The sequence below is a fragment of the Heteronotia binoei genome, chromosome 2, assembly GCF_032191835.1.
Source record: "Heteronotia binoei isolate CCM8104 ecotype False Entrance Well chromosome 2, APGP_CSIRO_Hbin_v1, whole genome shotgun sequence".
Classification (NCBI taxonomy): domain Eukaryota; kingdom Metazoa; phylum Chordata; class Lepidosauria; order Squamata; family Gekkonidae; genus Heteronotia; species Heteronotia binoei.
The window spans coordinates 181,387,830-181,414,640 of record NC_083224.1 but is presented as its reverse complement, the minus strand read 5'-3'; the positions used below and the strand labels follow the sequence as shown (position 1 = coordinate 181,414,640).

At 46.6% G+C, this 26,811-nt stretch overlaps 1 protein-coding gene across 1 annotated transcript in view; it reads left to right on the top strand.

The window, feature by feature from the left end:
* Window positions 1–26,811, top strand: part of CACNA1E (calcium voltage-gated channel subunit alpha1 E) — a 605,524-nt gene that overhangs the window by 351,417 nt on the left and 227,296 nt on the right. Inside the window, exon 9 of the mRNA XM_060232603.1 lies at window positions 11,866–11,969. Coding sequence (XP_060088586.1) covers window positions 11,866–11,969 — 104 coding nt within the window. The remainder of the gene's footprint in view (window positions 1–11,865; window positions 11,970–26,811) is intronic.

Here is a 26,811-nt window from a genome sequence, read left to right as displayed (position 1 = left end):
ACAGAGGCAGCAATGGCAAACTACCTCTGAAACGTCTCTTGTCTTTAAAAAAAAACAAGTCTAGCTTGCTCACATAGTGGTGTGTCACACTAAAAGAGCTAGTATTTCTGGGCTGTCAAATGTTCTTAGGATCTCCTGGCTATACTACACACAATGCCATACAAATGGTAGCAGCAGCAGCAGCAGCAGTAGCAACAGCATGCCACACTTGGATGTGGACATGGATACTGAGGGAGAACAAATTCTTAGTATTTGTCATGAAAACCCTGATATCTCACTGGTAGCATACTACTAGCTGAGAACTGCCGGTTCTAAGTCACTCTTGCCTTATCTTAGCAGTGCATGTTTCTTTGCTCTTTGTTGTTACTCACCCATGCCCATTTTACTCAGGACTGAGCTTGCTAACATGCTGGAGGTCTCCCTGGAATCACAGCTTCTTTCCAGACTGCATAAATTGGTTCTCCTGAAAGAAATGGCAGCTTTTTTTCATATCCAGGAGTCCTCACTGTGGTTCCTGTGGATGCCACGGAGCCCACACATACCTTTCTTGGTGCCCACGTAGTGTTTATAGCAGGGCTTTTTTGAGCATGAATGGAGTTACAGCTGGCTTGGTGTCAGAGGTGTAGCCTGATATGCAAATGAGTTCCTGCTGGGCACTTTCTACAAAAAAAGCTCGTGTGAGAAATAATGGTGATGTTGGGGGGGGCTAATATGCAAATGAATTCCTGCTGGGCCTTTTCTAAAAAAGCCCTGTGTGAAACAATGGTGATGTCAGGGGGTGTGGCCTAATATGCAAATGAGTTCCTGCTGGGCTTCTTCTACAAAACCCCCCGCCTGTGAGTTAGAACCAAAAGAGCTTCTGTTTGCCCCCTGGAGATCTAGGAGACAGCTCCCAGATGAGCGTTTCTGAGTTAGCTCTATATGTATATGTCTGTAAGAAAATATTCTAAATGATACCTTCATCATTGTTAAGCAGGCCTCCTGCCTGAAATGCTGAAGAGCTCCACTCAGAGTTCTGCACAACATTCCTCCCTGACATTTTGCAGCTGGCTCCGCCTCCTGCAACCACCATTTGTGGTGTTGTGCCTGCTACCTGGTGTCAGATTTCCAAAGATTTCAAAAAGGTTGGGGCCCCTGTGGTAAACTAGATGGCAGAACATCCACACATAGTCCTCTCCCCTCCCCAACCTCCACCTCCCCAGGCACCACCGTGATATCTTCATGGATTTGCTAAGTCCAATCTCATTGGCAACCCTGAATCAGTATATTTAGCCCTTCCCCTTCAGGCCCCGAAAGCAGCCATTTTGTGTAACGAAGATGGGAAAGCCAGAAGAGGATTTAGGCATGTGGCGCATAATATAATTTTTGCTGCAGTAGCAAATTCTCTCTTAGTGTGAGGCAGAAAACTGATATTGCCCTTCATCTTTTTCCTGCCTCAGAGAAATGGGGAAGGGTGATGGAAGACAACACCTTTAGCGCTTCCCTCTGCCCTAAATTTTTCTTGTGAAAAGAAAACCTTCCCTCCTTCAGGCTGCAATCTTGTACACATTTGCTTGAGGGTGAATCGAAAGGAATATAGTAAGACTTCCTTTTGATTAAACGTGAATAGGATTGTACTATTAGCGGTAAAATGAAAAGATTCTGCACAGACCTTCAATCATTTTGTTTGCAGGACTTCTGGGGAAGGAAGGTTTAACTCCTGATAGCAGTTAGGGTTGCCAAGTCCAATTCATAAAATATTTGAGGACTTTGGGGGTGGAGCCAGGAGACATTGGGGATGGAGCCGTAAGCAAGGTTGTGACAAGCTACAAATGAACTCCAAAGGGAGTTCTGGCCATCACATTTAAAGGAACCACACACCTTTTAAATGCCTTCCCTACATTAGAAATAATGAAGGATAGGGGTGCCTTCAGGGCTCATAGAATTGGACCCCCTGGTCCATTCTTTTTGAAACTTGGAGAGTGTTTTGAGGAGAGTCACCAGATGCTATGCTGAAAATTTAGTGCATCTACCTCAACATCTACCTCAAAAGACAGCCCCTCCAGAGCCCCAGATACCCCCAAATAAATTCTCCATTATGAGAACCCTATGAGAATCAGTTTCCACAGGGAATAATGAAGTGCCCAGCAGACATTTCTCAACATTCCCCTCGCCACCCGCCGTTTCTGATGACTCTGAAGTGGGGGATTGGCATCTCTACTAACGAGTTGCTGAACTTCCAACTTCTTCAAAGCAACACAGAGCAACCAAAGGTTCAAGTTTACCTTTCTTATGCAAACAACCTCTGAAAAGATTGTGCAACCAACCGAGGGCCTGGGCTGCTTTCACAGCCACTGGGAGCAGCCATGTTCTTCTGCCTGCTTGCCCTGACCCCATTCGTCCTTAAAGACACAGACACACCATCCCAAGAGGAAGCCTTTCCTAGTGGAGTCTGAAGCCTCCAGAGGTGGAAAGGCAGGTGGTGGCTGTGGGGGCGGGGCTTCCCCTCACCAGCCAGCTGACTGGGAGTGGGAAGGAGCCTGAGAAAGTACCCCTGCTGGGACCTGGGGATTGCCAAGCCTGATGGCAGTGGGAGGATGAGTTCTAGAGATCCAGCCAGCCCAAGCAGGCCTCACTCACCTGGGGCTCTCCTTGACCGTCCCTCCACAGTCAAAAGGCCAGCATGCCACCTGCCACCCAAAATCACATAAGAAGTGGAGAAAGGGTGGCACTCCAGGGGTTAATGAGGGCTACTGGGTATGAGGCAAGGCTTCTGGTGGCTGGCTGGCTGCTCTCCTAATCCAGGGATTGTTATGCAGCTGCACCTACTGTTCAATGGACAAGGTAGGTGGGGAAGAGGAGGGGGGCATCAGAAAGGTTCAGGAGCTGTGCTCCCCGTGAGCTCCTGCTGAATTCAAGGCCTAGTTTTCTGTACAGCAAGCTGCAGCTTGTCGCTGATCCTGACGCTGCTTTCCCCTCGAGAAGTCTTCCAGCTTCACTCCTCTTTGAGGATGAGCTGCCTTGTGTTGGAATGCCAGAGCTCCTTGTCCCAGGGGAGCACATGCGGAAACAGGTTTTACACTCCAGCTTTCTTCTTTCCCCCCCCCCTCCCCACTCTCTCCTCTTCCCTCCTGCACTCCCTTCTGAGAAATAATGTGATAATTGCTATGTGTGACTATTTGCTTATGAAGGAGGTGGCACCACCCCCAGTTGGGCAGGTTCATCACGGGAGAAAACACTTCTGCTGCTGCGGAGCCTCAAAACGTTGGTAATTGAGAGTGCTTTTCCCCCTGCAGGTGTGCCACCGCCCCCAAGCTGTTTTCGCCACCTGTCATGGTCCCCGCCCCCACCCCACATTTTTGTGTCACTGTCAGACATTGGGGGATGGGGGGAACGCCAGAGATAACAGAAGTGAGAGAGGACTTCGGAAGAAGTGACCTGGCAAGCTTATAAAGTTTGGCTGATGGGGATACTGATTTGTATTTGTATTCTCAGCCTCCCTCCAAGGATCTCACAGCAGTGTTTTAGCCTCCTCAGAAAGCTGTGGTGGTGTTAGTTCAGCTCAAGACTGCTCCCTTCGGAAGCTTGAAAACTCATGGTGTCAGAAGTCTCTGGATTTCTGTAGCAGCTTTGGATCTGATAGATGCTTGCCGGCAGGGGTGGGATTCTAGGATTCTTTGCATATTAGGCCACATGCCCCTGATGTAGTCAATCCTGCAGCAGCTTGCAAATCTCTTTTTTGTAAGCTCTTGGAGGATTGGTTACAACAGGGGGCGTGGCCTGATATGCAAAGGAGCTGCTGCTGGAATTCCACCCCTGCTTGCAGGGCTCTCTAGGGTTGCCAGGTTTGTGCTGGAAAATACCTAGAGACTTTGGGGGCTGGATCCGGGAGAGGGCGGGGTATGGGAGGAGAGGGACCCCAGCATGGTACAATGCCATGGAGTCCACCCTTCAAAGCAGACATTTTCTCCAGGGGAGTTGATTTCTGCCAGCTGGAGAGTTCCCGCTAATCTGCGGGGTTTTGTGAGCAAAAATTCTACTTTGTGAGCTACTGGCACTAAAGTTGCGAGCGAGCGATTTGGCTACTGCATAAATTAGTTTGCTCTGGGGCCATCCTTCCTGAGCTAAGACAAAAAAAAGTGTGAGCTAGAGGCTAAAAAGCTGTGCACTAGCTCACGCTGTAACTCACCTTAGAGGGAACACTGGCTGGAGATCAGTTGCAAAAACAGGATATCTCCAGGCCCTACCTGGAGGCTGGCAACCCTAGCTCTAGATCCTTTGCAAAAGTTAACGTTGCCTTTGAAGATTGCTTCTTTGAAGAGGCTCGACTTCAGCGCCTACACTGGACCATTTTGAAAAATGCTGTACCAATGAGTCAGACAAAGATGAGGGCTTAATTAGCATTAAAGAAAGCGTGCGCACGCACACACACACACACACACACAGAAACAGAATCTTTCAATCCAAGGAGATTGATGTTGCCTCCCTCAGACAGTCACATACTGCTGCATCACGGTGCTGACCAACGTCATGGCCAAAAGGATAAATGGGGTCTGGGAAGCATCCATGGAGGCAGAGAGGGGGCAGGGCCTTATTAAGAGGCAATGAATAACCAACCCTATTAAATTCTAGGGGACAATCTTGTCAGAAGCCTTTTAAGCTGTCAGTCATTTGTCCCACGGCTCGCTCGCTTCCGAGCAAGCAGGGTTCCGTTCTTCCCCTCCTTTTGGCTCCAGTTCAGAGGAGATAGTGCAGTTTTGTGGGAGGGCCGCACGGCGTCCAGTTAGTGGCGACAGCATTGCACTGCGTGTGAGTTTGCAGAAACACAGACCAGGATGGGGTATCAAATGTGGCAGCCTGTGGTCAGGGCAGACCCTGCCACTAAGCAAACTAGGCAATTGCCTAGGGTGCCAGTCTTCTGGGGTCACCACATTGGGCTCCCACCATGTGGCTCAGTAACGTTATCAATGTGGAGGGGGGAGGGCGCCAGAAAGCCTTGCCTAGGGTGCCAGACAGTCTAGTGCCGGCCCTGTATGTGGTCAAAAGGCCAGCCGCATCCTACATGCTGCCAGGGCTTTTCTTTTTTGTAGTAGGAACTCCTTTGCATATTAGCCACACCCCTTTGATATAACCAATCTTCCAAGAGCTTACAGGGCTCTTAGTACAGGGCCTACTGTAAACTCTTGGAGGATTAGCTACATCAGGGTGTGTGCCGTAAAATGCAAAGGAGTTCCTGCTAAAAAAAGAAAAGAAAAGCCCTGCATGCTGTGATTTCATGCCCTGCCCCACTTGTTGGATTCAGCTGTGGCAATTTAGGAGACCAGTCTGAATGGCCGTGTCTTAATAGCAGAAGGATCTGTGGCCTCAGCAGTTATACACATTGGCATCGTTGAGCAGAGGTTTTTTAGAATCCCGGATTATTGTGTCTCTTTAATATGCAGGTATGTAGCCCTGTCTTGAATCAGAGCCCTGGCAGCTCCCAGAAAGGAAGATGGCTCTGGAGAGGATGCCAATGAAAGGGAAAAATAGAGGCGGAGTATCTGTAAATTATTCAGAAAAGCTTGTTGGTCAGGTTGTCATTTGGCTGTTGTTCTGCTGCTTCAGCCAGTGAACCTATATTCTGGCAAGTTGGTGTCTGAAAAACCAATGAATGTCGGAGATGACCTGACAATTGTTTAGGGCAGGGTTTTTTTTTTTTGAACAGGAACGCAGTTCCGACTGGCTTGGCATCAGGGGGTGTGGTGTAATATGCAAATGAGTCCCTGCTGGGCTTTTCAACAAAATGCCCTATGTGAAACAATGGTGACATCAGGGGATGTGGCCTATTATGCAAATGAGTTCCTGCTGAGCTTTTTCTACCAAAAAAACCCCTGTCTTGATTTATTCCTCGACCCACCAGAAATAGACTAAATGGATTGATTGCTAGTCAATCACTTTTGCATTTGAGTTCTTCAAGAAACCTTGGGTGTATGAAATCTAGGCTTGCCAACTGATTAGTTTTCAGTTTGCCTAACAGTCTTAGAACTTTATGTACAATTGCCTCAATTTGCCTCAGCTCCTAGGGTTGACAGCCTGCAGGTGGGGCCTGGAGATCTCCCAGTATTACAATTGTATCTCCAGGTTACAGAGATCCGTTTGCAATGAGAAAATGGCTGCTTTGGAAGGTGGACTCTATGGCACTATACCTAGTTAAAGTCCCTTCCCTCTTCAAACCCCACCCTTCCTTGGCTCTACCCAACAAACCTCCAGGAATTTCCCAACCCAGAGCTGGCAACCCTATCAGACAACTGGCTCTGGCATGGGTATCTGTCCCACATTTTCCTCAGTGAAAACAGAGGCAAATATTTCATTTAATTTCGCCCATCTTGCTTTGTCATCCATAAGTCTAACTGCTTCCCTAGCTGGTTTCCTGTTCCTGATATATGTTAAGATATGCTTCTTGTTTGTCTCAATGTTTTTGGTTATCTGCTCCTCAAATGATTTTTCTGCTTGCCTTACTGTTGATTTATGCTTGTTTTGAAGGGAGGAGTGTAAAATGTGAATCTGAATGTATTTCCCTTTTGCAATATATCTGTACTGTATTTAGGCTTCCCAACCTTCCCGCCCTGGCGGGGGACCCCAGGATTTCCACCCTCTTCCCCCGCTCCCCAAAAAAATGGAAGCGGGGGGAGAGAGGGGAAACGGCGAGCCGCCCAATCCTGGAGCGGGCGAGGCCACCGCGCCGCCCCCTCCCCGCCCACCGCAGTTGCTCCTCCGAGATGGGCCCAGCCTGGGCCCATCTCGGAGGAGCAGCCAAGAGGCGGCAGCAGCGCAGGGGAGGGCGAGGCAGGCCAGGAGCATGGCGAGCCATGAATCCGGGCCCTTCTAGGACCTGGACTTGTGGCTTGCCACGCCCCTGGCCCGCCTCCACCCCCCCTCCGCTTCCACCCCAGAGGCCGAGCGGGTGAGGCCGCCGCACCGCTGCTGCCTCTTCTTCGCTCGCCGTGGCTGCTCCTTCAAGATGGGCTCAGGCTGAGCCCATCTCAGAGGAGCAGCCACGGCGAGCGGAGAAGAGGCGGCAGCTGCTGGGCGGCTCGCCACGCTCCCCGGCGCCGTTTCCCCCCTCCCCCCTAGCTCCACCCCAGTGTCTCCTGGCTCCACCCCCAAAGTTTCCTGGCTCCACCCCCAAAGTCCCCAGATATTTCTGGGGTTGGACTTGGCAACCCTAACTGTATTTGATATGAAAGGCCTGTGCCCTTCTGATTTAAACCTAAAGCTAAAGCCAGAAACTGTCAGTGTCGCTTATGGAATGGCTGAATGTCAAGCACAAAAGTCTACTGTCTGGGCAATCAAGTTTTCATTTAGCTGGAGATGCAACTAAATCTTCCAAGAAAGTATATTCTGCCAGTTTGGTGTAGTGGTTAACAGCAGCAGACTCTAATCTGGAGGAATCATAGAATCATAGAGTTGGAAGAGACCTCCAGGGTCACCTAGTCCAACCCCCTGCACAATGCAGGAAACTCACAAATACCTCCCCCTAAATTCACAGGATCTTCATTGCTGTCAGATGGCCACCTAGCCTCTGTTTAAAAACCTCCAAGGAAGGAGAGCCTGTTCCACTGAGGAATCGTTCTAACAGTCAGGAAGTTCTTTCTAATGTTGAGCTGGAAACTCTTTTGATTTAATTTCAACCCATTGGTTCTGGTCCTACCTTCTGGGGCCACAGAAAACAATTCCACATCATCCTCTAGATGACAGCCCTTCAAGTACTTGAAGATGGTGATCATATCACCTCTCAGCCGCATCCTCTCCAGGCTAAACATCCCCAGCTCCTTCAGCCTTTCCTCATAGGACTTGGTCTCCAGACCCCTCACCATCTTCGTCGCCCTCCTCTGGACCTGTTCCAGCTTATCTATATCTTTCTTAAAATGTGGCGCCCAAAACTGAACACAATACTCCAGATGCAGAGTAAAGCGATACCATCACATCACGTGATCTGCACACTATACTTCTGTTGATACAGCTCAAAATTCCATTTGCCTTTTTAGCCACTGCATCACACTGTTGACTCATGTTCAGCATATGATCCACTAAGACCCCTAGATCCTTTTTGCACATACTACTGCTAAGACAAGTCTCCCTCATTCTATAACCGTGCAGTGGATTTTTCCTACCTAAATGCAGAACTTTACATTTATCCCTGTTAAAATACATTTTATTGATTTTAGCCCGGTTTTCCAGCCTGTCAAGGTCATCCTGTATCCTGTTTCTGTCTTCTTCTGTGTTTGCAACCCCTCCCAATTTACGATAGTGTCATCTGCAAATTTAATAAGCATTCCCTCTATTCCTTCATCCAAATTATTGATAAAGATGTTGAACAAAACAGGTCCCAGGACAGATCCCTGAGGCACTCCACTTGTCACTCCTCTCCAAGAGGATGAGGAACCATTCACAAGCACTCTTTGGGTGCGATCTGTCAACCAGTTACAGATCCACCTAACGGTAACAGGATCCAAACCACATTTTACCAACTTGTCAACAAGGATAGTATGTGGAACCTTATCAAAAGCCTTACTGAAATCAAGATAAACCATGTCTACAGCATTCCCCCGATCCAGCAAGGTAGTCACTTTCTCAAAAAAAAGAGATCAGGTTAGTCTGACATGTCTTGTTCTTGAGAAAACCATGCTGGCTCTTAGTAATCACATCCATTCTTTCTAAATGTTCCAGGACCAACTGTTTGATGTTTTTTTTCTAAAAGGTTTCCAGGTATAGACGCCAAGCTGACGGGTCAGTAGTTACCTGGATCCTCTTTTTTCCCCTTCTTGAAAATGGGGACAACATTCGCCTTACCTCCAGTCTTCTTTGATTCCCTGCTTTTCCACATACAGCTAGCTGGGTGACCTTGGGCCAGTCACAGTTCTCTCAGACCTGTTCTCTCAAGAGCGATTCTCCCAGAGCTCTGTCAGTTCCACCTACCTCACAGGGTGTCTGTTGTAGGGAGAGGAAGGGAAGGAGATTGTAAACTGCTCTGAGACTCCAAGGGAAGAGCAGGGTATAAATCCAATCTCCTCTTCTTCCTCCTCCTCCTTTGAAAAAATTACTGGCCTGCCTACAAATGTGAGAAACAATGCAAATATTCAGCAAAATAATAACCCCTCCCCCAACTTTTCAAATATTTAAAAAAGACATTTTGGGTAGCACTGAAAGAACTTCTGTGAAATATTTTCTGCTTTGGAACAAGTGAGTTTTTTAAGGCAACATTTTACTCACTAAGAATGTATAATCTGAAGATTTTTATGTAAGACAATCTTAGATAATGGTAATTCATGTGTATACTAACTGCAGACATATTGTAGCATAATTGCAAAGATACATCTGTTTAAATATGACTAATTTTTCCACATTTAATATGATATAATATGTATGATTATAACACTCAATTGAATAATTCAAGTTTTTAGTCTTATGAAGTTGAATGCAATATCCAAATATGCTGTTAGCCCTGTTATGACTGTAGGAGACTATTTCTGCCCAAACTCTTTTTCCTATTTTAAATTTTCATTCTGTGCTGCCTCTCAGATGGCAAAAGTTAAGATATTAAAGACGCAGCAATTTGCATCTCTCTTTCTCTCTGGTATATTAGCCATTTTCCTTGTAGAAAATGAAAGCACTTATGCTCATAAATATGCCAAATATTATACTTTTATGTGCTAAGTTATAAATACTGCATTCTATATTAAATCTGTAAAATAAATTTAGATGTGATAAGTATTGCATAAAGTTCAATGTTTCCACCGCTTTTTGGTTATTGTTTTTCTCTGGGGGAAAGCCATTTTTTTGCCTATGGCTTCAAATTTTTTGAAAATTTTATATTTCTGATAATTTCTAGAAGTAGTAAAATGACTGGTTGAGAAACTGGGGCGTTTCCTGGGAAACCAGAGAGTTGCTACTGAAAGGATTAATTAGGACTATTAGCAAATTTTTTGAATGGCAGTTTAATTTAAAGATTAAATGTAGAAAATTAAAGGTCAACATGGAATGTCTGTGTTTCTTTCTCTAGGGCATGCTAACCAGTCTGGGGCGTTCACTAATCAATGCGGCTTCATGAAAATAACCTATAGTGTATGCAGCGCACCCTTCGGTTTCCCACTTCCTCTCCCTTCGCCTTTATCTCTCACCCTTCAGAGGAGAGCCACAACTCAGTGGTCTTTGTTCGTTCCCCTTTCCTCTTTCAGGACTGGCAGCAAGCTATGCGTGGTCAGCCAGACTCCCCAGATTCTCAACAGATTTCCCCAGCTTGTGAAACTTCAGCTGCTTTCGCAGCCTAATTAGAAGGCAAGGCACCTGCTCTGTGTTTGGGCACACTGCTGTGTTGCCTCAATCAAGAAGTTGCCCTGACCTGGATAGCCCAGGCAAGCCCAGTCTTGTCATAACGCGGAAGCTAAGCAGGGTTGACTCTGGCAAGTACTCGGATAGAAGACCTCCTTGGAATACCAGCATTCGGGAGGACAGGGGGCAGGCTTTATTCAGCCACCTCCCTGAATATCCTCCAAGCCCCCAGTAGGGGTCAGTCGCCAGAGGCCGTCATGACTTCCAGGTGCGCATGCACAAATGTACACACAGATGCACCTGTAAACAATTAAAGAAAAACCCTAGAGGACCAACTGAAATGCCTCCCTAGAGCCAGTTTGATATAATGGTTAAGAGTGGAGGAGTGGGTTTGGATCCCCGCTCCTCCACATGTAGCCGGCTGGGTGACCCTGGGTCAGTCACAGTTCTCTCAAGCAGTTCTCTCAGAGCTCTCTCAGCCCCACCTGCCTCACAGGGTGTCTGTTGTGGGGAGAGGAAAGGAAGGCGATTGTAAGCTGCTCTGAGACTGTGAGTGAAGGATGGGGTATAAACCCAACTCCTTCTCTTACAGTAATACTTTTTAGATGAAACAAAGAAGGTTCTTGTTTGGGTGAAACCCAAGACTGGGCAGACTAGTATATTTTATATCTGAGTTGCTCAGGAGGGAGGGAAATGAAGGAGGCATACCAAGATTTTTGGCCAGTGCATGCTTTTAATTTGCATTACAAAATAGTTTGGAGCACTATTCTTAATCCTTGTGCATGGCAACCTCCTTCACCTTATCTCCTTGGTTCTTGCATGTGACTGGTTTCCCTATATTGTTCAGCTTCAGATCCCCTGTGCAGATGGCCCAGGAGGCAACAATTTGCTGGAAGGAAACATGGGATTAGTTGACACAGGACAGTGCTGATGGATATACAGCAGCAATAGCATTGGCAGGACTTTTCTTTGAGCAGGAGCACAGTTCTGGCTGGCTTGGTGTCGGGGTGTGTGGCCTAATATGCAAATGAGTCCCTGCTGGGCTTTTTCTACAAAGAAGCCCTGTGTGAAACAATGGTGATGTCAGGGGGTGTGGCCTAATATGCAAATGAATCCCTGCTGGGCTTTTACTACAAATAAGCTCTGTGTGAAACAATGGTGATGTCAGGGGTGTGTGGCCTAATATGCAAATGAGTCCCTGCTGGGCTTTTTCTACAAAGAAGCCCTGTGTGAAACAATGGTGATGTCAGGGGGTGTGGCCTAATATGCAAATGAATCCCTGCTGGGCTTTTTCTACAAATAAGCTCTGTGTGAAACAATGGTGACGTCAGGGGTGTGTGGCCTAATATGCAAATGAGTCCCTGCTGGGCTTTTTCTACAAAGAAGCCCTATGTGAAACAATGGTGATGTCAAGGGGTGTGGCCTAATATGCAAATGAGTCCCTGCTGGGCTTTTTCTATCAATAAAAAGCCCTGAGCACTGACATTTAGGGCTAAAACCTGTAGAAATTGGGACCAGATTACACCGGCAAGGCTGAATGCAATGCTAACTCTGCGCTTAATTTCTTTCTTTCAGACCAACGATGCCTTAGGAGCCACCTGGAACTGGCTGTACTTCATACCCCTCATCATCATCGGGTCATTCTTTGTTCTCAACCTTGTCCTGGGAGTGCTTTCTGGGTGAGCCAAAGACTTTCTTTTTCGTTTTCTTTTTCTCTCATCCAGTGGAATTCCAAGTACAAAATTCTGGCCAACCTTACTCGTTTGGAACTCTCAGCCTTGGTTCTCGGCCTGCTCAGCGGTTGCTGAACTAGGTTGGTGACATAAGAGGGAAGCAAATAATTAGGGCGGGACCAACATAGGTTGCTGTTAGAATTAGAAAAATTGAAATAATGCTTTGTCACGTTGCCTGCCTGTGAATGCACGAAGACAATTAACATGAAGACAAATTCCTCAGGAAGTTCTCTTCTGCAAGCCTTGCTGAAATGAAAGGATTGTATGCAAGGCTGCAATAGAGCTCCTATTCATCTCATTTTAGTGGGGCTTCTATAATAGAACTTCCCAATGGATTTGTCCCCTGAGTTATATCTCACTACCTCCCATTTATTTCCTCTCATCTGAAAATGAAACCACTAGGGATGTGCACCTGGAAAAAAAAATTGTACTTTTTTTGGATTCAGAGAGCCAGTTTGGTGTAGTGGTTAAGTGTGCAGATTCTAATCTGGGAGAACCAGGTTTGATTCCCCACTCCTCCACAAGCACCTGCTGGTATGACCTTGGGTCAGTCATAACCGGCTGCTAGACTGCTGCTGGGGCTCCCAAAGTGGGAGCACATACAGCCGGGGCTGCGTGAACTGCACTGGCTGCCAGTTATTTACTGGATTCGTTACAAAGTGCTGGTCATTACCTTTAAAGCCCTATATGGCCGAGGACCTGCCTACCTTAGGGACCGTCTCTCCCCACACGAACCCCAGAGAGCACTGAGGTCAGCAGGGAAGAACCTGCTGACCATCCCTGGGCCAAAAGAGGTAAAACTCCAAAGTACCCGCACTCGGGCTTTCTCTGTTAAGGCTCCACAATTATGGAATCAACTTCCAGAAGAAATGCGGGCCCTGCAGGACTTTGAACAGTTCCGCAGGGCCTGCAAGACCATCTTGTTTCAAATGGCCTTTGCTGATTAGAACTGCTAAGTAAAGTTTGCCATCTAGGTAATAGCACAAAAATATTAATTTTACTGTTTTTAGAATTTTAATTGATTTTAATTAATTGTAGTTAAAATGTTGTATTGTATAATGTATATTGAATTCTTGTTGTTAGCCGCCCTGAGCCTGCTTCGGCGAGGAGGGTGGGATATAAATAAAAGGTGATTGATTGATTGATTGATTGATAACTCTTTCAGAGCTGTTCCTCCCAAGAGCAGTTCTCTCAGAGCTCTCTCAGCCCTTGCCACCTCACAGGGTGCCTGTTGTGGGGAGAGGAAGGGAAAAGATTGTAAACTGCTTTAAAATTCCAAGTGAAAGGTGGAGTATAAATCCAGCCCTCCTCCTCCTCATTCTCTACCCCCTCCCCTTCAAATGCTGGATCAACCATCTGTTCCACAGCATGGACAGGTCCTTGTGTGCAGTTGCTTCATACAGCCCGTTGCTGTGTGCAGAGATCTGTGGACTGGGGTACTAATCCCACACCAGTGTTAGCAAAGGTGACAGAAACAAGATATCTTGGATCTCTCATGGGGAACTGTCATTTAAACAAGCCGATGTTTCTTCTGCTCTCCTTTCTTTCCAAATAACATGGTGATGAATGGATAGAGTCCAGTCTACCACTCTTTGACTGATAAAGGAAAAGGTAGTCCCCTGCGCAAGCACCAGTCATTTCAGGGAGGAATTCTAGATAAGCCTAGAACAGAGGTGGCCAAACTTGCTTAATGTAAGAGCCACATAGAAGAAACATCAGCTGTCTGAGAGCCACAAGACATGAATGTCAGATATCTGAGAGCCCCAAGGAAGGAAGGGAGGGACAGAGGAAGGCAGGCAGGCAAATAGATGAGGAGGGGGGAGGGAGAGAGAGGTAGAAAGAAAGCGACTTTAACTTTAAATGCATTCTCCAAGCCACCAGCTGGCCTGGCTTGGAGAAGTGATTTAAAGAGAGAAATGCCTTCTTCAAGCCAGTCAACAGAGTGGTTTCACAATATGTGTGAAAGAGCCACATGTGGCTCCCGAGCCACAGTTTGGTCACCCCTGACCTAGAACTTTGCACATGATCCAGGGTGGCTGGTGTAGGTGCAGTGGGGCCACCATTGTCAAACCGAGTCAGTCCTCGTGGCCTGCTGACTGCAGGCTTGCTGCTGGTTGTGGGGGGCAGTGCCGTGGCAGACCATTCCACTCACCGGTCACTCCAGAGGCAGCAAGCAGTGAGTCAGTCCTCATGGTTTGCTGGCTGCAGGCTAACTGCTGGCTACGGGGGCAGCACTAGAGCCAGGCCATGAAAAAGAGACGTGGCAACTCATGTGGGTTCGGGAGGGATGGATAGAAGAGGGGGGACTGGGCAAGAGGGGTCAGGGCACATTTGGGAAGAGTGCTGCCCCCAAATGCCCCCGATGGCTATGGCACCGTGCATGCTCCTCCTCCAGGTTGTTTTGCATTTCCAAAGGGGGTCTCTGCCCCCGTAATTCCAGAATCACAAGTCTCAGCCTTTGCTATGCCTGAGAAAGAAAAGAATCCAGAGCAGCTCTTCTTGCAGAGATGGTTTAGGTGACGGCTGTGTGGGTGAATCCTTGCGTGGGTACGACCCGAGTGAATGAGATTAGGATGTTGCTGCATGTGGATGTTTGTGTATAGATGGCAGCACTGTAACCTCTTTTATTTGTCCCCGAGGAAATGGGAGTTTAATGCAAACCATCAGTCCAGGGTTTGAAAAGACGCAGAGCTTCTGGTCTCCATGGCAACAAGCCATGTGGCTGCATGGGCCTATTCTGAAATACTGTCAGAAGCTTCCAGCATGCAGATGCATGAGATTCCCAAGGAATCCTGGCTTCTGTTCCACCCAACCCGATCCTCAGTCTCTGTATTGAGTTTCCTTGGCAATATTAGAAGCTGGATTCAAATAGTCAGACGTCGCAAATTTCCCAGTGGGTACCTCTGTAATGATTCAGGATTCCTACTCCCCCTTAACCCTTTGGTTTTCTGGTTCTCTTGAACAATGAAGTGTGTAATCCTCGGAATTATGCAGAAAATCTTTAAGTCCATTGCAAATAGGTTTAAAAACACTGTCATATATCAAAAGGCAATTAAAGATGATATGAATCTTAGAGAGTTCAGGTGGTTCTCTTCCAGTGGTATGAGAAGAGTTATTTTTATACCGTTTTTCACTACCAGGAGGAGTCTCAGAGGAGCTTACAGTTGCCTTCCCTTCCTCTCCCCACAGCAGACACCCTGTGAGGTAGGTGGGACTGAGAGAGAACTGATATTGAGAGGACAGCTCTGAGAGAACTGTGACTGACCCAAGGTCACCCAGATGGATTCACGTGGAGGAAGAGTGGGAAATCAAACCTGGTTCTCCAGATTAGAGTCTGGTGCCCTTAACCATTACACCAAACTGGCTCTCTACTTTCTTATGAGCACTCAATGGCTGTATTCACACTACACTAAATAATGCATCTTGCAACTGGATTTTTGCTATTCTTACACAGTAAAAATCCAGTTGCAAAACACATTATGTAGTGTAGTGTGAACACACCCTTTGTTTCTTTCTTATGAACACTCTGTTTCCTGACTCTTCTCAGTCATATCCAGAGACTCACAAATTGTTGCATTATTTATTTATCCATTTATTTCTTCCCCATCTTTCTCCCCAGTGGGGACCCAAAGTGGCTTAACCACTATGCCAAAGTGGAAAACAAATATATTTCCGATACACTATGGAACTTAACAATGGCTAACCCTTTCTCACAATATAAGAACTTGTGGGCATTCAATTAAATTGCTGAGCAGTCGGGTTAGAATCACCCAAAGGGTGATTAACATGTGGAATTCACTGCCACAAAAGGTGGTGGCAGCTACAGGCATAGACAGCTTCAAGAGGAGAATGGATAAGCATATGGAGCAGAGATCCATAAGAGGCTATTAGCCACAGCTTATCGTTGGAACTCTGTGGGGCAGTGATGTTCTGTATTCTGGTGCTTGGGGATGGGCACAGTGGAAGGGCTTCTAGCCCCACTGGTGGACCTCTTGATGGCACTTGGGTTTGGGTTTTTTTGGCCACTGTGTGACACAGAGTGTTGGACTGGATGGGCCATTGGCCTGATCCAACATGGCTTCTTTTATGTTCTTAATGAACATATGGAGCTGTCTTGTACTGAATCAGATCACCGGCCCAATCAGGATCAGTGTTTACTCAGGCAGACAACAGGCCCCCCACCACCCCTTTAGGCACAGTTCTTTCACTTCACCTCCTACCCGATCCTTTTAACTGCAGTTACTGGGGATTGAAGCTGGAACCTCCTGCATGCCAAGCAAATGCTTTGTCAGTGAGCCATGGCCCCTCTGTGAGGTCTTTTTCTTTTTTTTCCTTTCCCCAGCTCTTCCCATGAGTGCTGTCTCACTCCCAAACTCTGCCAAAGAAACAGAGACTGCTGCTCTGTGGTGTAGTGGGTTAGAGTGTTAGACTAGGATCTGGGAGACCCAGGTTCAAATTCCCACTTTGCCATGAAGCAGAGGTCCATCAGTGGCTCTTAGCCACAGTGCATTGATGGAGCTCTCTGTCTGGGACAGTGATGCTCTGTATTTTTGGTGCTTTTGGAGGGTGGCAGGGACAATGGGAGAGCTTCTAGTGTCCTGGCCCCACTGATGGACCTCCTGATGGCACCTGGTTTTCTTGGCCGCTGTGTGACACAGAATGTTGGACTGGATGGGCCATTGGCCTGATCCAACATGGCATCTCTTATGTTCTTATGGAGGTTTGCTGGGCAACCTTGGACCAGTCACACAGTCTCTGCCTAACGTACCTCACAGGGTTGTAGTCAGCTTAAAATGGAGGAGAAGAGATGTGAGCTGTTTTTGAGTCCTCATTGGGGAAAAAGGCAAATATCTGTAAGGGCCAGCAACTTTTTTTTTTTTTTTTAAAGGGGGGAAAGCTGAGACTTACAGAATCCAGAGCTGTTTGCCAAACCCAAAATTGGCAACGTATTGCCTGCCATTGAACACATCCAAGCCTGTTAGTTGTGGGGACAGGAGACGGAGCAAATACCCAGAGGTGTAGGAAAGCTTTTTTAAATTTTACATATGCATAACACATTAACATGAAAAGCACACATTTGATTCATCTCAGTCTCAATGAGCCTGGCAGCTTATGAACAAATACATAGCATAACATAGATCTCAGTGAAACAGGAGGATTATAGATAATTTATTTAATTTTATTAAAGTTAGTTATAGTCCACCTTTCCCACAAGGACTCGAGGCGAATTGTGCAGGGTGAGCCAGGAGGGCAACCAACAAAATGGGACATTCAATAACCAATGCGTTAGGACAGCAGCAGTCTGAAACCCCCAGAAAGAAGCAGAAACGTAGCATAAGTATGCAGAAGACCCATGAAGTGGTACAGAAATTACACAATAGGATCCTACTTACAATAGAGGATATGAATACAACGCATAACTTCTTCTAAATTCAGTAAACAGATACAGAAAATTGTTGTATACATTTTTAAGATACGGTTTAATTCAAACCAGACTCAATATTTCCGTTTTGACTGATTTCCTGTGGTTTAATTTGACTCCAGTACGTAATAAAGGGGGACCAAGTTTGAAAAGAAATTATACTGATTACCTATCCCCTTCTGAAACTTTTGTATAGTCAGAAGTTTTTCCCATCAACATTGTATACAACATTTTCCGTGACCATTTATCAACCGGTGCTTTTTCTTGTGTTCTTGGATACCTAAGTAGCATTCTAGCAGCTGCACAGAAATTCACGGATTAATAAATCTTATTGATTGCAATACCTTTTCCAATGATATTTAAAAGTACTATGCAAGGATATGCTTTTAATTTTTTACGGAGAATTTTTCTTACCAAAGCAAATACCTTCTTCCGGAAGGCTTTTATAGTTGGACATTCCCACAAGATATGTATAAAAGATCCTACGTATCTTTTACACCTCCAACATTGGTTTGATACTGAAGGAAATATTCTACTTGGCCTATCTGCTGTCAAATACCACTGAAACATGAGTTTAAGAATATTCTCCCGTATTGCAATATCCATTGAATTGTTTAATACCTTTGCGAAGTCTAATCCATTGACTTTCAGATATTTATATTAGCAGGTTCCTTTCCAATCTATCTTGATATATTTCGTAATTTTTGGTTCTACGTCAAGCAATAATATCATAAATAGTTGCTATTGTTTCTGTTTTTCAGGCTCTATTATTGCTAATTCAAACCTATTGGGAGATCTAATATCTAAGTGATTATCAAAGATTTCAGGTTTTCACGGCTGGTAACATCATTAGGGTTTGTAGAATCTTTCGGGCTCAAGTGCCGTGTTCTACTGGAGAAAGTTTTCCTTCCAGACGTTTCGTTCTCAGCTGCGGAAAACATCCTCAGTGGCGTTGCAGCTGGAGCAGGCGCTCTGACCTTCTTGGCTGCTGTGCATTGTGATTGCACACCTTAGTATAAAGCTAGGGATGCCAGCTCCAACTCAAGAAATATCTGGGGACTTTGGGGGTGGAGCCAGGAGACTTTGGGGGTGGAACCAGGAGCAAGGGTGTGACAACATGATTGATCTCCAAAGGGAGTTCTGGAAATCACATTTAAGAAGATATTGGAAGAAGATATTGGATTTATATCCCGCCCTCCACTCCGAAGAGTCTCAGAGCGGCTCACAATCTCCTTTACCTTCCTCCCCCACAACAAACACCCTGTGAGGTGGGTGGGGCTGGAGAGGGCTCTCACAGCAGCTGCCCTTTCAAGGACAACCTCTGTCAGGGCTATGGCTGACCCAAGGCCATTCCAGCAGGTGCAAGTGGAGGAGTGGGGAATCAAACCCGCTTCTCTCAGATAAGAGTCTGCACACTTAACCACTACACCAAACCGCACGCCTTTTAAATGCCTTCCTTCCATTTGGAAATAATGAAGGACAAGAGGATAGGGCGGAAGAAAAATTTGATAATTATTATGGGAATAATTTGGCTTTTAAAAAATTATATGTGCAACTTTAGAAGATTGGTGTTTAAATGAAATGTATGGAATGCATTGATCGTTTTAAATTATGAGCTTGATAATGAGATTATGGGTAAGCTGAATTGTTTAAACGTCCCTTTGATTCCACCTAATTCCCACTTTTCCTTTTTTTCTTTCTGTATCCTATAAAATCTGAATAAAATATTAAAGAGCATAATGAAGGATGGGGCACTTTTTTTGAGGGGGGTCTCATAGAATTAGATCCCTTGGTCCAATCCTTTTGAAACTTGAGGGGGGGCGTGTTGAGAAGAGGCACCAGATGCTACACTGAAAATTTGGTGCCTCTACCTCAAAAAAACATTCCCCACAGAGCCCCAAAACCCACAGATTGGTTCTCCATTATACCCTATGGAAACTGGTCTTTGTAGGGTATAATGGAGTGCCCAGCGGACATTTCTCTTCTTCCTCTCCAGCTTTCTGATGACCCTGAAGCGGGGTAGGGCCTCTAAACTGGGGGATCCCCTGCCCCCAACTGGGGATTGCACAAACCAACAAAGAGCTACGCGGATAATGGAGCAGGGGGGAAAGGTAAAGGAACCCTCTGCGAAAACCAACCTCCCCAAATAACACAAAAGAGTTGTAAAGGTGTCAAAAACAGTTTGTTTCAATATAAATGTAAGAATCAGTACATAAGGGGTCACAAACCCACACCCGAAGTCACTTTGAATGCCAATAAACGTCCAAACTTTAGAAAGGTGCAGGCAGTAGTTCCCACGGTAGAGTCATCCACAGAGCATCAGGCTCCCAAAACTTCTAATTCTGTACAGCAAGTCACGATGAAATGAATGCAACACAGCAGTACTCGATCCGCCGTTTCGCTATAGCTTCTACGAGCTTACAGACAGTCTCATGAAATTTACATGCTCCGACCCTTTTGTATTATTCAGGGAGGCTGGTTTTCGCGGAGGGTTCCTTTACCTTTTTTCCCTGCCCCAACTGGGGATTGGCAACCCTACACACCTCAAAGTTACTATATCGAAGCACCTTGGATTCTGCAATTCTGGGGGAGGGGGGGAATGTACAGATTTCTAGTTGCTTCTCCACATCCTGCTTGCTTTACATTCTTGCTTGTTAACAATGTGTTATCGCATGGTCAGCTTTTGGACTATTAACTTTCCAGAGGGGATTTCCCCCTCTTTTTCTGTCCGTCTGGCTTGGGGCCCCTTACTAGAATGAACTCTAGCAGCATTCTCTTTAGATTGCCAGCAGGCCTTGAATTCAGCAGGAGCTCATCTCCTGAACCTTTTTGAGGGTTCCTCCCCCCCCCCCACCTACCTTGTCCACTGAATAGTAGGTGCAGCTGCATAACAATTCCTGTTTTAGGAGAGCGGGCAGCCAGCCAGCCACCAGTTTTGCTACACCCCAGCAGCCTTCATTAACCCCTGGAGATGCGCGTACCATTAGCATATCATATGCCACCCCCCACCAGCCAAAAGCAACCCGATGCAAGAAGGGAGAGCCCTGGGCGAATGAGGCCTGCTTGGGCTGGCTAGAGATTCAGCCAGCCAAAGGTGGCCTCGCTCACCTGGGGCTCTCCTTGGCCACTTCTTATGTGATTTTGGGTGGCAGGTGGCTTGCTGGCCTTTTGACTGGGAGGGGGGTGGCCAAAGAGAGCCCCAGGTGAGCGAGGCCACCTTTGGCTGACTTGAATCTCTAGCCAGCCCAAGCAGGCCTCGTTTGCCCAGGGCTCTCCCTTCTTGCATCGGCTTGCTTTTGGCTGGTGGGAGGTGGCATATGCTTATGAGTCATGCTAATGAGCTCCACCGCCTTTTTTTTCTACAAAACAACCCCTGGTTGCCAGGATCATTTACAGGACATCTTAGTCCAGACAAACTTGGATGTCACATCCAAGTTCAATGAAGTGCCCTGAAGAGCCGTAATTATGACTTTTGGAGTAAACATAAATAAGCAGCAACATCTGGAGCAAAACGGCATCCAGCACGGCTGAAATGTTCCTGGGCAGCATCCGGTGTCTGTGTAGGTCACACAGAAGCATTCAAGCCTCTCCGTTATTAACGTCTGGGGATCAGTCAGTGCAGCATCAATGTCCCAGCTTGGTGCTTTTGGTCTGCAAAGTGCTTTCTTTCAGAAGGAAAAGAAAGGAAATCTTTCTCGCTTCCCCTCGAGTAAAAAAGGGATATTAAGCAGTCTCCCGGCCAACTCCGTAATTATGCCCTGCCTAATTGCTTTCTCCTGGAGTCGCTGTTCTTTCCTTCCTTTCCTACTTTTTGAAAAAGGCTGCGGATGGTTTCCTGAATCCTGCTGCACAGCTGGGAGCGTTTATACCCATTTTGGTACCCTGCCCTTCCTCCCAGAAGCGCAGGGACAGCATCTCTCTCGTGGGTTTACCTCAATTTATTCTCACAATGCCCCGAGAAGGGAGGCAAGGGGTGGGGTGAGAGTGTAGAAAGGCGGAAAAGGCTGAAAATGGGAGAGGGAGGCTGCAAGGCGCCGTGCAGCCGAATTAACGTTGGGAGTGCTTTTTCTGCTGCGCCTCGCTGCACTGTTCTCAAAGGGGAGGTGGGATGGAGTTGTGAATGACACCAGGGTAGACGGCAAGAATAATTTGTCCAAGGCCACAGCGTGAGCTTCCTTTCAACCGCACGTGGCTCCCCCTCCCCAGTCAAAAGTCAACACACTTATCTGGGGTCGCCAGCTTTTAAACCGGCTGCATGAGCTGTCCTTTAATAAAGCCGTCGCCACGGAACAACTGTAAGATGGACAACACCGAGATTTTACCCCCAAACTAATCTGTTGGTTTTAAGTAGTTGGTTTTCATGTAAGGTCATAATATGCATTTATGACTTGTAAACTGTTTTGTACACATCTTCTTTTAACTGTCGAAATGTAGCCTATTACGTTATGCCATGTGAGCCACCCTGAGCCTGCTTTGGTGGGGAGGGCGGGATACAAACTAAAGATTATTATTGTTATTCTTTAATAGCTAGTTGGGTCCGCAAGCCATTATCAGCCAACGCTGTTTAACTTCATGCCATGAAAACCTTCCAATTGCCCGTCTCCGCTCATTAATCCTTCGTTAAAGGGACAGGGCTTTTGTTTTCTTCTTGTCCAGTTAACCTTTATTATCAGCAGGCTAGACTATCCTGCATATGAAGGTCAGGATACACATGTGAGGTTGCCAGGTTCCATGTGAGGCCTGGAGATCTGCTTTTGCAACTCATCTCCAGCTGGCAGAGATCAGCTCCCCTGGAAAAAATGATTGTTTTGAAGGCTGGGCTCTGTGGTATTGCACCAGGCTGAGACCCCTTCCCTCCCCAAACCCCACCCAGATCCACCCTCTCCCCCCCCAAAAAAACTACAAGTATTTTCCAACACAGGTGCCCCATCCAGGGCTTTTTTTGTAGCAGGAACTCCTTTGCGTATTAGGCCACACACCCCAACGTACTGGAGCTTACAGTAGGCCCTGTACTAAGAGCCCTGTAAGCTCTTGGAGGATTGACTACATCAGGGGTGTGTGGCCTAATATGCAAAGGAGTTCCTGCTACAAAAAAAGCCCTGCCCCATCCAACTTGTAGTCACATGTACGATCAAGGCGACTCACCTTCGAAGTGTTCCATTGCTCTGTTTGGCAAAGGAGTACTGGGGGCTTCAGGCTTCCCTCCTGTGCTGTTTTTACCTGCGGAATGGCCAGGGGTGGAGGGGCTGCTTGTCCCTTCCTCAAATCCATGGGTCCATCCCTTAGATCTGGTTGGATTAATTCCTAAACTTTGCAGAAAAGGAGTCAGAAAAATGCTTGAGGAATCCTTTGAAAACTTATTTGCTCTGTAATTAAGCCAGGGATTCCTAGTGGGGGATATGTACCTCCCCCCCCCCAAGCTACCAATCTTGGCGACGGGGGTGGAATTCAGAACTTTTGGGGGGCACACGCAAGAAAGCATATTGGGTGATGGTGAAAAATCATTGTTTAAAACTAGATTGTTGCCTGTTGTGTACTGCATTTTGGTCCCTGAATTTCCAGCACAGTGCTGCCTAGCGTGAGCAGGAAAACCGCGGGAAACCGTTGGTCACCTGACTAGGGACAGACTCAACTGACTGCCTATTAAGATCTATGGTGCGAACTTTAACTGTCCAGGATTGGACTGGCCTTGGAAGGGGGTTGTTCCGGGTGCATGCATATAAGCGGGGACCTGGCCCCTCCATGTTGTCTTGTTGTTCCGTGTTCGTTAATAAAGGATTTTAGTGGTTGAACGGCTCTGTACCCAGCACTTTACATTGCCCGTCAGAGTAAATAATGCTGGATTGACAGTCTCAGGATGAGGCAGTTTCATACATCATGGTCAATACACTGAGTGATACAGAAGGTGAAAATAGGGTTGCCAGTCTCCAGGGGATGGTTGTAGATCTTCGGCTACTACAGCTGCTCTCCAGGCAACATCAGTTGGAGAAAACGGCCACTTTGGAAGGTGGACTCTATGGCATTATATCCCGCTGAAGTTCCTCCCTTCCCCAAACACTGCCCTCCTCGGTCTCCACCCCCAAATCTCTAGCTATTTCCCAACCTGATGCTGGCAACCCTAGTTGCAAAATGTAACTGAAAGATTAAAGCTAAAAGGAGTGTGCAAGCATAGTAATATGATGAACATCACAATGGGTGCGATCACGCATGAGATTTGGCCCAACCTAACCACTCCTCCTCTCCAGATTGAATCTATGTGATCATCAATATTCCCTCTAAGCTGCAGAGTTTTGTGAGCAGAAAGTCTACTTTCTGAGCTACTGGCATTAAAGTTGTGAGCTACTGCATAAATTAGTGTGCTCTGGGGCCATTTTTCCTGAGCGAAGACAAACGTGTGAGCTGGAAGCTAAAAAGCTGTGAGCTAGCTGACACTAACTCAGCTTAGAGGCAACACTGGTGATCATACTTGCACATCTGCCCCCTGAGTCCTGCCCATACTTACCTTATTTTAGGACAGGCTGGGACCCGATTAAATCTCTGAAATGCACACAGGGTGCATTTCCCAGCTGTCTGAATGACCAGGGAGTGTGATGCAAGCACCTGCACACACAGGAGCAGTCTGAATGCACCTCTTGCGTACCTCTCCTGGGAGCAGGGTGGGGACTGTGTGATTGCTGCAGCAGGCATCAAAGAACACCAACTTTTTCAGTGCTGGGATGCTGCCACGCCAAATTCCCAGTGCGATCCCACACGATATGATCACTCTCTCCATCCCTATTAATGCTGTAGAAAAGAGGCAAGAAAACACTGCGTCATGTGAGTGCGTCTTCCTAGATGTTACAGCTCTGGGAGGTAACAGTGACAAACTGTCCAGAACAAGGGAATAAACAGACGAGTTTAGCAGACGTGCGAGTTCAGCAGCAGGGTGAGGAAGCCAGGGTGCTAGTCTCTCCATGTCCCTGAAAGGGGAAGTATGCTTTCCACAAACAGATCTACATAAATAGGAAAGTTATAAAAATGAGATTAAGGGGAAAACAATTCTGAAGGTAGAATGCTAGCGGGGGGTATGGGCTATCTAGTGTATTGCAACATGTGTGACAGTCTGCCGGTTGGACGGAAGTCATGGGTGTGCAATTGGTGCAAGGAGCTTCTGTTTCTCATGGAATGAGTTAGCACCCTTGAGGCCAAGATGACTAACCTGGAGAAGCAGAGACGGTCGGTTAGGCACATGGATGAGACCAGGGGTGGAATTCTAGCAGGAGCTCCTTTGCATAGTAGGCTACACTGGTGTAGCCAATCCTCCAAGAGCCTACAAGGCTCTTTTTTTGTAAGCTCCTGGAGGTGTGTGTGGCCTGATATAGAGGGGTGTGTGGCCTAATATGGAAAGAAACTCCTGCTAGAATTCCATCCCTGGATTAGACCCCTGGGGATTTGTTAGATGTGTCTCACTCCAAGAATGGCAGCCCCACCGTTGTCAGGGAGCATGAAGGTTAAGGGGAAACAGAGCACCATGTTGAAGAGAGGGGGCAATGTTCCCTCAGAAGGCACTCTTTCTGTGGTTGGTCAGCAGGTATCTTTTTATACCAAGGAACCATTTCTGGGCATGGAGGGGAGAGAGGCTCAGTAGTTGGTGATTCGATTCTTAGGCATGTAGATAGATGGGTTGCAAACCCGTGTACTGACCGCATGGTGACTTGCCTACCTGGTGTGAAGGTAGCAGACATTATGTGTGGTCTGGTGGCTTTGAGGATAAGATTGAGCTTGGATATTACAAACAATTACACTCCAAACAACTTACGGTGTTGGCGGAAAAAAACAACGACAGGGGACTTTCTCTGAGCACTGTTCATCACCAAAGACTGCAAAACAGCTACGCCTAGATGACCTTGCTTCATGGGCAGAGGGGTAAACGACTTCTCAGATTTTACTACCTCAAACAAATATGCTCCTTTAGAAACAGATGATATTACTCAGATAGAAATCTCTGCCCAAATTGAACAAGAACATTCAACGGGAAGTTCTATTCCTAGTCAGTCCCCGATAAATGATATAAATCCAGATAAAAAGAAGCCGTTCAAATTTTAGTGATTTTTTTTTTTTTTGCTGGACCTAGTAGGAGAACATTGTAAAAACATTGGTATGTGTGGTCTAGATAAGCTGGTAGACAGTGCTGGGAAGGAGCCAGTGGTCGTAGTACATGTTGGCACCAACGATGTAGGGAAATGTAATCCTGGAGGGGAAAAAATAGACTACTAGGCAGGAGACTCACAGCCAGAACCTCGGAGGTAGCCTTCTCAGAAATGTTGCCTGTTCCGCGCACTGGGCCAGCTAAAAAGGTAAAGGTAGTCCCCTGTGCAAACACCAGTCGTTTCCAACTCTGGGGTGACGTCGCATCACAACGTTTTCATGGCAGACTTTTTTGTTAGAATCCAATGGCAAAATGGTGAAATTAACACATTGAAAGAACATTGGTCTGGATAGCATTTGCTTGGGAAACCAATAAAGCAGTAACATGTCAGAATGGGAGAACGATGGTGCGAGTGCAATACGGCAATAAATGAAGTCTGTTAATTGCTCTGTTGCTGGAAAATAGCAACTTCCTAGCTCCAACAAGGAGCACAATTACCCTTCCTTCACTGCATAGAAGACAGCCAGTCACACACTCTCAGCAGAACCTACCTCACAGGGGTTGTTAGGAGGATAAAATGGAAGACAGGAGAACAGCCTTGGGGAAGTGACAGCGCGGGATGCAGATGGACCAATGTAAATACTGTTTTGGTGGGTCATATTTATTCTATTATTTTCTGATGCTAAGGGTTGCTGTAATTTGTTTTCTACTGTTTGGAGGGTGCAGAGTGCTTCTCCTTCCTCCCTACCTCTTATGTTTCTTTTTTGCCTATATGTAAAAATATAACCTGAAGGTCTCTCTGCTCCATGGTGGTTTGCCATTGCCTTCCCCAGTCATCTACACTTTACCCCCAGCAAGCTGGTTACTCATTTCACCGACCTTGGAAGGATGGAAGGCTGAGTAAATCTTGAGCTGGCTACCTGAACATCCAGCTTCCACCGGGATCAAACTCAGGTCTTGAGCAGAGAGCTCAGACTGCAGTACTGCAGCTTTACCACTCTGCACCACAGGGCTTCTATGGCAGGCACAAATTAGGAGTATGAATGGATGAGATGAAGGTGTAGGGAGGAAGGGTTTACATTTGTTAGGCACTGGGGTGCTTTTTGGAACAAGCAGGACCTGTTTGAAAGAGATGGACTCCGCTAGTCCCAAGAAGGAGCTAGGCTGCTGGTGGTGCTTAAAATCAAAAAGGTGGCAGAGCAGTTTTTAAACTAAATCCTGGGGGGAAGCTGGCGTGA